This window comes from Silurus aristotelis, assembly GCF_946808225.1.
Source record: "Silurus aristotelis genome assembly, chromosome: 10".
Taxonomy (NCBI): domain Eukaryota; kingdom Metazoa; phylum Chordata; class Actinopteri; order Siluriformes; family Siluridae; genus Silurus; species Silurus aristotelis.
The window spans coordinates 15,574,637-15,589,595 of NC_139583.1; the positions used below are offsets into that span (position 1 = coordinate 15,574,637).

The 14,959-nt window shown below is 37.8% G+C and overlaps 1 protein-coding gene across 3 annotated transcripts in view; it reads left to right on the plus strand.

Moving 5' to 3' along the window:
- The first annotated feature begins 758 nt into the window (after positions 1 to 758).
- The window catches only part of cbfb (core-binding factor subunit beta), a 38,484-nt gene continuing 24,283 nt past the window's right edge, over positions 759 to 14,959 (plus strand). Inside the window, exons 1-3 of one of the 3 annotated variants that reach the window (XM_083552735.1) lie at positions 759 to 1,383; positions 1,928 to 2,014; positions 3,512 to 3,628. In XM_083552735.1, the coding sequence (XP_083408861.1) occupies positions 1,306 to 1,383; positions 1,928 to 2,014; positions 3,512 to 3,628 (282 nt within the window). In that variant the 5' untranslated portion in view covers positions 759 to 1,305. The remainder of the gene's footprint in view (positions 1,384 to 1,927; positions 2,015 to 3,511; positions 3,629 to 14,959) is intronic. The other 2 variants (XM_083552733.1, XM_083552734.1) reach the window with 2 other exon arrangements.

Here is a 14,959-nt window from a genome sequence, read left to right on the forward strand (position 1 = left end):
AGGTTAATGCAATACTGCATGCCTTAACCACACCGCTTTCTTCTAGCTCTCTGTGTAACATTATCATAGTGATGAGAAACTATGTAAAAGGTAGAGTTTCTATAAATAAGACTAGTCACAAGAAAGTGATGCAATGTGTTGATCTTGCAGGACCTTGAGGCCTTCAGCTGCTTTTGGTGTGTTTACTTCCCTCTTTTTAAGCCCATCTCAACCTACTCCAATCCCCAGGGGAAGACGAACTTCAAAACAGACTAAAAGAAAAGAACAAAAGAAGAGTTTGATAGCCAACAGGCACCCTGCTTTTATTATAGGATGGTACTGTATAGCCATGCAGAATCATCTACTTGAACATCCGTCCCATTTCTATGTGAACTGCAGTTTCTACCCTCAGAAACACGCCACATAAATTCACAAGTGTTTTCAGCCACGTCACATTATGCATTACATTGTGTATTCTGGCTATAACTAGCTGAAGTGCACTTTGATATATGTTGATATGTGTACAGTGTATATGAGTTTAAATGTGGGCATATCGTCTTTGCATTTCTGAAATACATTTAAGCACTGGTTCCTGTTTAAGTGCAATAAATAATATAAGTGATGTGTGATCAGTGTACGATGCCTACTGGTGTATGAGCCTGAGATTCCTTAGAATTCTGCAGTGCCCCAGTTTTCAGTATTACTGCATGTGTTTGTTTGGAGAAGAGTTACAGAGGTGTTTTTGTAAATTCATAGTAAACCAGCCTATACGAGGCAGTGTAATTACACAGGCTTGTGGCCTAACTGGCTTCATGAAGTTTTTTGCCCTCGGATCAAACGCATGCGCGCGGAAGCTCTGTAGTGGAAAGACTTGTGAATGGGGTGGGGGGAGTATTTCGGGTGTACAGTCATAAGTCGGACTCGGAGGAGCCAGGAAGTAACTGTGAGCCATGCCGCGCCACGGATAAAGTAAAAGCGTGCGCGCGCCTCGTCGTCAGCAGCCAGTGATCACACACACACACACGCACAAGCGCGCGCACACACACAGACGCACGGGGAGGGAGAAAAGTAGCCGACTACGAAATCGTGCCAAATGTATCGTAGTGACGGGCACTGACCGCACAGGAGCTCGGGCACGATCGAAATTCCTGTCGCAAAATAACGCAAATATTAAAGCAGCGCCCAGACCCCCGCGTCATCCTGCCGAGTAGAAAAAAAGACGGAAGGAAACAAGCCGCGGGATTTTAGCGGGGAGTTTCGAAGCGACCGTTTCTCTTACACTGTCTAAGACACCAAATCGGCAAAATAGAGCACGTAACGTTCAAGATGCCTCGGGTGGTCCCGGATCAGAGGAGCAAGTTTGAAAACGAGGAGTTCTTCAGGAAGCTGAGTCGCGAGTGTGAGGTAAAACTTCATCCATTTCGTCAAAGTGCCGGAAACAAAGTTAACAAGAGACGCGCACGAAAGTAAACCAAGACGAAGCGTGTCGCACTTTTTGTCTTAATTCCTTTAAACCTGGCGGTACTTTTACATCCAGGAAGTATCTGATCTGTGATTTGGGTCACTGTAATAGTATTAAGTTAAGTCTTTGTTTAACCTAATCTCGGTGTATTAAACGATACTGCTTTTCCGCACGAGCCCGAAAACTCATCTCCTTCACCTCAGCTGTCACCTTCCCACAGCGCATCACCTTCTACTCCCTCACCAATCTCACAACTCTATTATCATCATTATTTCTCTTTGCTAAGGATTTATAGCAAACACAAACCTGGTTCATGTTAAAATTTCAGTTCATAAATCCAGAGTGCACATAGTCTATTATCTGGGAGATGTTTTTTTAAGGGAGAAGTCGAGACACTCAGGCGGTATAAGTTTTATGAGCATGGAGAAGAATGTGCGCTTTGTGAAAACGATGTGTTTTCTGTTGTTGTTGTGTTTCTAATGACAGATTAAATACACCGGTTTCCGAGACCGACCCCACGAGGAGAGACAAGCCCGCTTTCAGAACGCCTGTCGGGACGGACGCTCAGAAATAGTGAGTATTTTTCCCCCTCTGAGTTTTTTTCCACCATCGTTTTACGATCCTCGTTTTATCAGCGGATCGAAGTGTTTTTGGATTAATGGTCACATATTTCAGAAAGTTCTAAGCACGAGGATAATAAACACCCGGAACTCCAAACACTTCCTCATTTTCTGTCAGAACTGCAAAAAAAATAAAAAAAATAAAAATAATAATACAATTACACATCAACCACTTTCAGCGTCTGGAAGAAAGAATCTAGTGTAAGTTTCACAGTTGAAGGTGAGTTTTAGTAGGTTTTTGGGGTGGAAACAGACGGTGTGAATGGGTTATGAAAAGGATTTGCCCCTCAGCCACTAGAATGTGTGTCTGCACTCTGTATTTCACTCTTCTACAAAAGATGTCTCGCCGAGATCTGCTGACTGAGTGTCGCTTTAAAGACTCTTTAAAACTCCTCTAGTCTGTGCATGTGAGCTTGTTAATTATTGTTAACAAAAATCACTCATTTGGTAAATGGATGGATGGATAGATGGATGGATAGAAAGAAAAAGTATACCTACTTTTTTGTTCAGTTTTCAGATCATCAAAAGTCTGAACAGGGTTTTCATCTTGTTAAAAGAATTCAAATGTTTTCGTTTTCATTTCAACCTAACCATGTAGATACTGTATATATATATATATATATATATATATATATATATATGAGTTATTTTAATGCAGGACATTTACTTTAATGCCTCCTGTAAGAGCGCACAGATCGCACTTCGGATTCATGTGTGCACGCACCTACAGTTTACATTATATACATTTTTATGTAACACAACTTTTCTGATATTCTGTCATCTGTAAATATTTGATATCATTTACATACATTTTTATTTTTACTATTATTTTCATTATTATTATTGTAATAAGCTCCATCATATTTGAACAAATACGCCTTTTAAAAATGTTTTATCGAAAAAGCAAAATGACGAGAGATTAAGTACAGACTGTTCTCTTTTAGTTCTTCATACACTCACAAGATTATTCAATTACCGTGCCATGATTTTAAACCAGTGTATTAGTGCTGCTGCTATTAATGTAAGTGAAGGGCTGCATATAAAACAATTTTATTGATTTTTCTTAACCTCTCTCTCCTTTTTGTTTGTCTGCTATCTCAATATCCAATAGACGTTTGTGCCTTTATTCTTTTCCCTCTCATAGTCTCTCTTAAAATCCAGTGTGCCGCAACCCAGCTCGCCAGCAGCGAGTGTTGGTAAAATAGAATCAGATGTGCGTAACTCAATACTTCAAATAGGGAAAATGATGACTTGTGTTTTTTTTTTCCTCGCTTTTTCTTTTGCCCTCGCTCCCTTTTTTTCCTTCTTCCCCAGGCCCTGGCTCCAGGCTGTTCTCCTCCTCCTCCTTTTCCTCCTCTGCCTTTCTGATGTGCAAAAGAAATGGCAGGCTGCATAATTAATGCTAGGCTGGGCTTTTCTGATCCTGTTTGTATTGATTTCCTTCTAAAAGGCTTTTGTGGCGACCGGCACCAATCTCTCGCTGCAGTTCTTCCCCGCCAACCTGCATGGTGAGCAGAGGCAGATGCCCAGCCGAGAGTATGTGGACTTCGAGAGAGAGACAGGAAAGGTAATCCCCTCTTTATCATACTGTCTCTTATTTCACTTTTGTTTAGATTTTAATTATTGTCACAACCACCTCAAAATACAGTAACACAAAACATTTCACAAGCTCCATATATATATATATATATATATATATATATATATATATATATATATATATATATATATATATATATATATATATATATATAAAATGTATGTATATGTATTTGTATCATGTTTTGAGATGCGTACAAGTTCTACACGCACAGAGAATAAACAGAATAAACAGAACACTCAAACAGTGATTGGTTCTATAGTGACTGGTTCTTTAATCTCTGATTATATCCAAGTTTTGTCAAACTGTGGCATTGTACGTTTTGTCCTTCACTGTCTCTTTATCTTTGGCCGATAACTAATCTCTATTTCAACAAATCTCTTGTTCTGTATGTGACATAAAAAACATCTTTGTTTTGCTTCTCTTTTCCTCCCCGTTTTCACATCCTGTAATGCTCTAATCTTTCTGTAGTTTGCTTAGTCTCATACACTTAAGTGGCATTTTAATAAGCTCCTCAGTTCCAACTACAACGCTTACATAATTTATATCAAATAACAGAGTTGGTGTCTTCTGGTTTTACTGGAGTGCTGGTTTTAAACACTGAAAGACTCGGTTGTCTGGAATGGTCTAGAATGTTTCTTTTATTCTTTTTTAAGATAAAAGCTCACATTATTGTGTTTTTCTTCGCTGAAAAAAAAAACTCTTAAATGAAGCATGTCACCAGTCTCCAGTTTACACTTCTGCTATTAGATATGATTTTCTAAACCACTCTTCTTATATATATTTAGAGGATGTGTAGTCTAATGAAAATTCTCCAAAGCCCATAAGAATGCAAAATAAATCCATGCCATAATGTATTTTCATCTTTGTTCCATGCCTTACCCTTTTATCAAAACCATTTGTTATTTTAGAAGAAACTGCACATCAGTTTTTGCTTATAATATTGAGCTACATTACCGAATACGACTTCATTCCTATAAACTGGGTTAATGTTGCTTTTTTTGCCGAATGTCCTTGACATGGCGCAGTACCACAAAGTGTAAATGAGTGCGTCTGAATGTGTGTGTCTGTGTATGTGTGCATGGGGCCCTGCAAAGGATTAGTGTAGTGTCTGCTATATTTTTTTGTCTTTCATCATACCTATCTACATATACCAGTATCAGTATACTGAATTGGCTGATAGTATTTAATTATAATGTTCTAAAGAAATGAATAATATCCTGCCCGCAATTATCGCTAGCTGACTGTTAATGAACAGTTTGTTTGGTAAGGGCAGTGGTGTTATAACTGTGTTATTGTTGTATGTGCACATCTATAAACTCCCTGTTAATTGCTGAGAGCGGAGCTAGAACACTCTCCTGAACCTATCAGTTCTTTAACACAATCAGCTATTATTTTGTCCTTCGAGTGACAATGAGAGAATGAAATGTTATTTCTAAGATGTTTGGTGTGTCCTTTTATTTTAAAGAGTAAATTATACAGTAAATGAATGGTTTGCACAATAAAATAAATGGATATAATTGCTGTCATTAAACTCGAATCTCCTCCCACGAATATTGAGCCACATATGCAGATTTAGCTCATCCATAGATTGGAGTTATTTAATTTGCTTACTGAACGTGCTGTGAATCTGTTTAAGCACACAGCGATCTCCTCCACATTGTTCCCATCAGTACAAAGGCTTGAGTCATTGGGAGATCAGTGAGTCATATCAGTGTCATATGAGCTCTGCTTTTTCTCTTATATGAACATTCTAAAGCTTGCCCTGTGTAAAAGCTTACAAGTCTTATAAAGAAAACCCATTTAGCTTGTTTTGCTGCTAGACTCACCTCTTGGCCTATTATATATCTTAAAATGCACAAAATATCAGGCAGAATGCTTTAGATTCTGCAGAAAAACATTTGGCCTTATCAGGGTATATAATACATTACAATTAACCCTTTATACGTTCTCCTCTGGCTTTGGAATGCAATTATACTCCTTTAAGACATGTAGGTAGCGCACTTATTGGCTTTTGTTTGTGTTTCTCTGCTTCATGCTCAGCTGGTTAGTGTTGGCTTTGCTGAAGCCTCTCTTCACGGACAGTGGCTTGCCGAGATGTGCTCATTAAAAATGCATCTCAGAGAAATCGATGGACCTCTCGGCCCCAAGGCTGACGGACTAATCTTTGGCTGTTAATTATTTAAAAAGGCATGACAGGTTGCACATGTGTTTGTGTGTGTGAGTGTGTAGACCTGTGCTGACTGGCTGAGGATGTGGGTGTGAGTGTGCTTGAGTGCGCCTGTGAGGTCAAGCCTGATGGTAACCCAATCTCTTTGCCCGTCACCTCCAGCAGCACACAAAGCCAGTAGGACTTTAATGAACCTCACAGCGGGTGCTTCGAAAACGCCCACATGGATCTCACTATAAAGTTAGCATTAAAACAGTTCAGTCATGAATTAAATACACAATGTAGTGTTCTGTGAACATGGACTAAACATGGTTTTTTTCTTTTGCTATATACGTGTCTAAAAAAATATTTATTACAAGTCAATGGATTATAAAAAATACTTTTTTTTGCCGTACAAATATCATTTTCCAAATCATTTTAATAGAATGCTTCAGTAAACCACTAAGAAATGGTCATACTAAACAAATATATATATTTTACCTGGTATTTAAAAACAAAGGAATAAAGGTAAAGCATTGATATGTTGCTTATAAAAAAAGTCATCCTTTAAGAAGTAGGGGCTGAGGTCATAAAGATGACGTCTAAATTATAGGTCTTGACATGTTTATAACCCTGAATCAAGTTTTAGGGCATGCATTTCCTTTCCTCCTTGTTTAAAAGGAAACGCTGTGAGAGCCCCCATGCTGATAAGAAGGGTTTTTTTTTTTTTTTCATTTCTTTTTCTTGTTTTTCTCTTGCTCACACGTTTTGATCATCTGCTTTCTCTTACCATACATGCATCTACGCAGTGTACTCGATCCACTAAATTCCCAGTAGAGGCCTGCTGTCAGACCAGGGGAGTTCATGCGTACTTTCCAACCTCTGCTCCTAATTAAACTGATTGTTAACCTTTCACGTGAAAACACATCCCTGCCACTGAACTGAAGTTTTAATAGACTACAGTGAAAAATCCCAAGTAAATAGTATCTTAGCTGGGAAGCACAAGAGCCTACAGAATATATCGAAACACATTAACATAATAAATGTCTCTGAGAGTGGGTCAACATTGTGCTTATAAACACTGAGCAGTCAATCCATATACTGACTGTGTCTCAAATCATAAATCAGTCATCAACGTCTTATTTGTTGCTTTTTCATGTTCATTGCCAGACCAAAATCTTGCAACGAAAATACTCTGGAAATCTGTCTTGAATTATAAAAATTCTACTATGTGGTAAGGAAGACCTAAATAAAACTTACTGTATTTCTTTTAATAGCAGATATTTGATGATCCTCACAGAGTGCAGAATGAAGGGCTTAGAAGCGACTGTGTTAAGGGGATCCAGAAAGATTGGACCGATTTTAGAACGTTTAGGGTGCTTTCACACATGCAGCTTTTAGTCCATTTAAACTGACCCTCACCTATGCAGGTGAGAACACAGCAGTCCTATTTACGTGCATTTTCAAGTAGATGATTGCAGCGAGAAAGCAAGTCAACCCTGCAGCAAGTGAAACAAACAGGCTGTGCATTATGGGGTTGTGGATAGCATTTTTAGACGCTAGCTCCTATTCTGATCTGCGCGGCATAAACTTGCAAAGGACAAATTTATAGCTCTGCAGAAATGCAATATGTTAAGGCTGTTTAGACCAAAGAAAAATAGACATTTATGTAATTTTTTATTTACATAATTATGAGTGTTTATTTAGCTCTGACTGTATTCTTCGTGCTTGGGTGATTTTTGTGATTTCTACACACAGTTTTGTTTAACTTTGTCCATCACTTTATTTATGACCAGTGAATGAAAGAGTTTTATGAGTACATTTTCAGCCCTACAAGTCTCTCAGCCTCCTTTTGGTTCATTTAATTATGTGCAGTGTGAAACCAATCCGAATAGCAAACAGAACAAATATGTACATTCTGCTCTGATTCAGACTTGGCAGACAGACCAAGAGGTCTCTAAGCATCCTTACAGTTATATAAATGCTGTCCTTTTTTGTTCTTGCCAATATTTTTCTTATTTTTTTGTCATAATGTGTCGTCTAGGTGTGCCCATTTGTTTTTAATGAAGGGTGTGTTGCTTTTCCACATGACTTGGTGATATAAAGTAGATGGGTCTGTATTACTACACAAAATAGTTTTCTTTTAAACCAGATAGACTGCATATTAAGGGTACATACAAATCGCACACTGCTACTCAATCTGAATGGACACAGCTTTACAAACTTTCTAGCTTTTTCCCCTAGATTCTGGTCTTTTGGATTTTTAGGAAGGAGAAAGCCGCATAAGCTGTAATGGCCTTCATCTGCAAACCCCTCTCCTCTTACCACTGTGTTCCTCTCCTCCGTCCTCTGAAACACGCGTTGCCAGCAGGAGCGGAGCAGGGCCAGTTTAAACTTGGCCTGTGGCGGGGGGACAGTAGTATTATCCGAGAGCCCCCACAGCACAGCTTAAGTACAGGCTCCCAGTGTCACTGCACGCTAATGGGAACCAGCTGTGGGGGAGGTTAATTTTAGCGGTAGCTAGCACAACCTTGGGAGGAGATGTTAACCCTGTCCCAGCCAAAAGCCTTTGCTTTCAAAGCTCTCTACTATACAACAGTCCGCTCCTTATTCTCACACACAGTGCTTCTAATGAGGGATGTGGCACGAGGCAGGATAATATTATGGGTCCGTTGAACTTTCAAACACTTTGCTGTTTTTTTTTTTTTTTTGCACAATTTACCTCAGAAATCGTTTTTTCCCTAATTTACAGTAATTCCATTTTAAAACACTTTTTATATAATGTTTTGTATGTATTTTTTTCTCTCTGTATAACCCAGTGCTTTTTGCATTTATCATAGAGGCATGACACCTACTCTGAAATAAGGAATGTATGTTTAATACCTGTAGTTAAGAGGTCCAGTAATTGCAAATATTAACTGTAACTGACACTAATTGTGACTTTGCAGTTGCAGAGCAACTTTATATTTGATATTGTTACTCTAAATTCGAATTTGTGTGATTTGCCAGTTCAGAAATGACACAATTAAAAGGTCCTGATTGACATTTATCAGTTGTATTAATGTACATTGTATTGCTAGAAATACAGTAAATGCAGTATTTGTGTAATATATTTTATATTTGGTAATGTTTCAATTTCAAAGTTGTTCAGTATCAGTTTAATAGCCTGTTCTCTGCATCAGTCACAGCGGGAAAATACAAAATGCAAATAAAAAAAAAATTATTGATCCAAAGTTCAGGCTTTTTGGCACATTGCTATTGAAGCAAAATAAGTAGCTAAAATGAATATTTTTTTAAAGTTAAAAAGAAATATTAAAAGTCATTAAAAAGATATAAGCTTTGATGGAAAATGCATGTATCTTACTTTACAATGGAAAATGCATTCATCTTGCCATGATATATATTTATTAATAAAAAATACATTTATATATATAATATATATATATATATATGTTAGAAATATTGCAGGACATTAAGTAATAAAAATACATATAATTCAGAAATTGAGCTTTTGGCTTGTTTTAACGGGTCAGAATGTAACAATGGAGACAGAATGGGCATATTTTTAACCCTGCTAAGAAATAGATCACGTGTCCAACTACCAGCTCCAGCCTCAGCTGCTGTATGTTTACCCTTCACTTACTGCCTTAAAGAACTCACCTTTTCCTGCTAGAGACACGATTAAAGCACAAAGAGCAAGACAGAGTCAGAGCTACTGTAGATTTGTGAGCCACACTGCTATATAGCCACTTAAACCCAATCTCATTGAAATGTGATCTCCTTGGAGATGCTGTATCTTTGCTTCAGCTTGGAGGCTTTGAGCGATGTGATGTTTGGCCCCCTCTTCTCATCTCCTCTTTCTCTTTGCATTGGTGTGTGGTTTGCTGTTTTTTTTTTTTTTTTTTCTTTCGCAAATTATGCAAAGCATAAATTGGGTACGTCTGCTTGAGACACGCCAACAGGCTGGGGTTTTTGCAGAAGGACAAGCACCGTTGAGGCCATAAAATGATATGCTTTTAGCTGCTAACATTTATAGCTGTGTCTAGAGACCCTCCATACTGTGTCTAGTCAATATTTCATCATGACTGCACATTTCTACAAGTTTACAAGCTAATTTAAAATGTTAAGCTCATGCGAGAAATTCTGTGTGTTACTACAATTTTGGAGTGAAAATAAGTGATTTAAATACTGATTATTTTCTTCTGAATATTCAGTGAGTGCATTGGATTGCAAGATGTTTTCATGGAGGACTTGATGGTTCTGGTGAAGGTGTCAAACATTTTGACAGTTGATGACATATAAAATGCAGAAGTATAGTGTGTGTTTGTGTGTGTGTGTGTGTGTGTGTGTGTGTGTGTGTGTGTGTGTGTGTGTGTGAGAGAGAAAGAGTGAGAGTGAGAAAGAGAAAGAGAGAGAGAAAAACAGAAAGAGAGAATTACAGCCTAGATCGTACGGGCCGTGTTTTGGAGCCACATTGGGGCGTGGCATTTTTCTCTCTTATACTCTATAAATCTTTGCCATTTCTGCATGCGTAAGAATGTTCGCTCGGGGGCAGATAGTGCCGGGACGAGTCCGCCTAAATGACTCCATTATGAAAGGGGCTGTAGTCTAAGGCTCACCACAGGAATTGGAGTTTTAATAGTTTTGTGTTAAAGCCGTGTGTGTGTCTGCATCTGTCAGCATTTGTTTGTGCATGGGTTTGTGTTGGCACATTTGTCTGTACGTGCTTGTGTCTGCTCTCCATACATTATCGTACTTTTGCATGCATCTCCGCCACTTTTCCTTCTCCACTTACTAAGCATATCTCTATATTCATGACTGCTCCAGAACATGTTGAGGAGCCTTGTGGCGCCAGTTTGACAGTTAAACCCAAGACAGAGCACATGAAGGGGAAGTAGCAGGCCAGTTATCAGTGGAAAATCAAATAGGAAATCAAATAAGAAGCTGAAGACCTCAGTTCCACTCCTAAAGAGCAACAGGTCTCCTAGTAGACTTTTTCCAGTAGTAAGAAGGCTTAACCTGGTCAATTGTGTTCTGGGGGTCTTATTTAATATTATGATATAATGAGGATAAATGTAAAGGCCAAGACAATTGCCTAACCCTACATCATGTTTATGTTACATTAAATAATATATGATAAATATTTTATGCATATATGTCTCATAGAGGTGTAGAGAGTTTATGTAAAATCACATTTGATATTTAAGAAAACGTATGCATTTTTATTAAAGTAGCATTATTATGATCTAAACTATAACAAAATAATTGTTGCTCACTGGGCTAGACAGAGTGATAGATGACAGTTTCCATAGAAACAGTGCATGCTCGCGCATTTCCGGCTCACGCAAACGGAAGCCGCACTCCCCTTGTCAGTGACATCATCAAAGCGAGCCGGCTAATTGATTCCTGCTGCTTCCATCTCAGTGATGTTGCATTGAACTACAGCACTTCACTCCCCCACTCCACCATCAGCCTTTTATTGGGATGTTTGGGGGAAATGATTTCTCTGTGTATTGTGCTTGTGATCACATTTCGATTTTCTTCTCTAATGTAAAAACACTGGACTATAGAAATAAAGACAGCTTGAGATAAAAAGAGTTAGAGAAAGAGAGAGAGAGAGAGAGAGAGAGAGAGAGAGAAAGAGAGAGAGAGAGAGCGAAGGAAACAACATTGAGTCTGTTGTTTTCATGCCTTTTCCCATTGGGTTTCAATTATAGTGTGCTGCTCAAGTTTCCCCATCCTGTCTGTCAGGCTTCCAGTCACACCACTTCGATCAATGACCTCTCCCATGCACCAACTGAGACGCAGAACAAAACCCACATCACTTCATCTCGGTCTCATCTCTGTTCACAAGTTTTCATCTCTCATCAACGTTTGCAAGTTTCAGTGATCACTTTTTTTAAGATCTTAATTACAGGGCCGCTCTTTCATCGCTAATTTGGTATTAAGATTTTTGTAACACAATACAGTTAAACATGCACAAGAACAAAGGCTTATCTTAGTTCCATCTTTCTCTCTCTCTCTCTCTCTCTCTCTCTCTCTCTCTCTCTCTCTCTCTCTCTCTCTCGCTCTCGCTCTCTTTTAAACAGGCTTTAAAAACACATGTAAATGATATTCCACCAAGTGTTTTTGTTCTGCCCGTAGTATTTACTTATTTGTGCTTTTATTTATAGCAATTGGTAGGTTCTTGATTTACCCCAGACACTACTAACAGTAATAAAGTGGTGCCTGGGGAAAATGATATGCAGAAGAAAATGAATCTTTCCAATTCTTTATTAATAACTTGAAAAAATCTTAATAGATGCACATACTGTATATTAGGGCTAAAGAATAACACAATACCATATTTATACAGTGATATGTTACAGTATACGTTTCTGGTGTGTGATGTTTTTTTTCTTTTAACAATTTAAACAGCAGTTCAATCATTTGATTATTAGAATCAGATTTAGATGTTAAATTGATATTAAGTAATTTATTAACTATAATATTATCTTATTATGATATATATATCAGATGTAGAATAAATATCATAATATTCCTGATATTTCTTTTGCCATAATGCTCACTGCAATTTTGCATATAAGGAAACGGTTTAGTATACCACTACCTTTTTAATTATTCATATATTATACATATTATTATAACCAGGCTGTAAGGCTTTGACTCCTGCAAACAGATTTTTATGAAGTAAAATTTATACCTTAACTAATTTTTTATCAGGTTTTTTGTGAGCCTTTGTGTATGTACGATTTACTTGAGAATAATAACGTATTATTTCTTTATGCAGGCGTGATCTTACTCGCCTCATGTGTAGTCGTACAGACACATTATTGTTATTGGAGTGTGGTAAGGAGCAGCACGCTATGAAGCTGCTGCTCTGTTATTGTTAGAGCACGCTTCATCTTCTCTCGCTGCAGAACTTGGAGGTCTGTTCAGGAGCACAGCGCTGCTGTTATGCTTGGACCAGAGAAGTGGAGAGAGATTTTTCCCTCTTTTTGGCCGAATTGCCAAGCGTGCTCTTTTCTTGATGATGCTGCAGACTGATGTGTTTTGCTTTACTGCATGTCTCTTGCCATTTAAAAGCTTTCCTTTCCTCTGACTGCGCCTGGCTTGCTCCACTGCAAATATAATTGTGTCCTGAACTTGTCACAGAAAGGGGAAACCCAATTTATTCGCTTGTTTTGGCTAACAGACATTTGAATTGATACCAAACTAAAATTTCTGACTACAGTGGTAGTAACCAGTTAATGTTATAGTACTGGATGCCCAAAATGCTAAATCTGCCAAGTGAACACTTTAGGCTTAGAGTTTTCAGGCATGCAGTGCTGAGAGAGAAACTAAATGTTTAATAATTGTGTAAGATACAGTATATGTCTTAATTTATTTGTCTTAAATGCCTTTAATTTTCCTCTATGTTACTTTGGTATCCAAATCCCCTAGACCACTGGCTTCTAATCTACATTCTTCTCTAATTTAACTTAAGAATTCACATCTTAAGGGTAATGTTGGTATTTTAGAATAAGTAGTAATGGTACATCTTTTCGTAAATACAGTGTCACTGAAGCTGACATGAACTCCATTAAAACTCCATAAGAAACCTATGATCCATTTTAGAGCAAATCTTGAACACATGCTTCAGCAGATCAGATTAGAGATGAGAAAAATATGACATTTTGTACAAAGCACCATAGCCACCATCACAACTTTGCTTATATTTAACTAGGGACCTAAAAATAATGTTAAACTTTTTTAAATTCAGATATTGCAAAATTCAAAAACCTTAATGAAAAGGAAAAAAAAAAAGAGTATGGTCTCATACTTTTGGAACCCACTTTATATGTGATCTTTTTCTGTTGTTGTAAAATAGGTGTATGTACAGAGAGTACAGTAATGGAGAGAACTAAAACGTAACCCAGTAGTTGTACAAAATGCTTATACTCAGAAGCCCCAGTCTTCATACTCTTCATACATTGGCTTAATCTGCTGTGAAAAAAATATTTAGCACAGAATCACTATATACACATTTATTTTGAAAATGCAATCTAATTACTGAAAGACCCTCAATCAGATTTAAACACCAAAAGCATTACATCACAATCCTTGCTGTTTATATTTTTTATTTGAAATAATATAAAGTGAACTCGAGAAACAGACAGTGTTGGTGATACAACAGCATGTTTTTGATTATTTTGGGGATTACAGTTCTAGTGTCAGGATACAGGTGAGAAAAATGGCAGCTTGGTGTGGTTTACATTCCTACTTCCAGGAAACAGACCACTGCAGTCACCTGGCTCTGTCACTTTCTGCCTCTTTGTGTGCTGAGCTTGTTCTTTTTTTCCTAAGCTGCTTTTGGATCTGATGAAATGATCTTCCATACTGTAACAAGCGATTGAATGTAGGTCACCACTTACAGAGGTGGACAATTCAGGAGCCCCGCCTCCTGCGGCCCGAACAAGCAGATTGCGTGTCTGAGCTATGTGGTTTTTATTCATAGCTGCCTGGTGGATAGCTAGGTTCAGGACTTTGCTAATATTGTATTCACCAGAGTTTTTATTTTTTCTGCTCTCCGCAACAAAAGAGTGAACGCACTACACACAGCCATCTCACAGTCAAATACTAGCTGTCAAAAAGCATGAACGTCCAGACTCAAATAACGTCTTTTACACAGATGTGAGGAGTGAACACAATGTTCAGAGATGAAATGTAAGCCAGGCCCTGTTTTTCTCAAAGGTAGTAATGCGATATGCTGCGTCAGAGCTGTTTTCCAGAGATGATAAAGCCTATGGTTACATATAGTTACGCTCTTGTCATGGGTTAAAATATTCAATCATTTTGAATACAGTATTAATACACTTAGGATAATTAACTTGTGATTTTATGTTTAATTACCTTATAAACTACCTAAAAAATTTTTTCCCCCAAAAGTTAGTCGCCATCTAGTTCTTACCCACCGGCATGCTGTTTATCATTTTATAAATCTGCTCCAGAGGATAAACGCAAGCACATGCCTTATCATGACTCATGAATCCAACTCAGTCAATGTAACACGTTTGAAGGAAAGTGCTAATCAACCTGTTTTGTATATATAACTTTCATGATTATAAGGTGTCTGTAATTAACATGGGATAGAGATTATGCAATTTCTC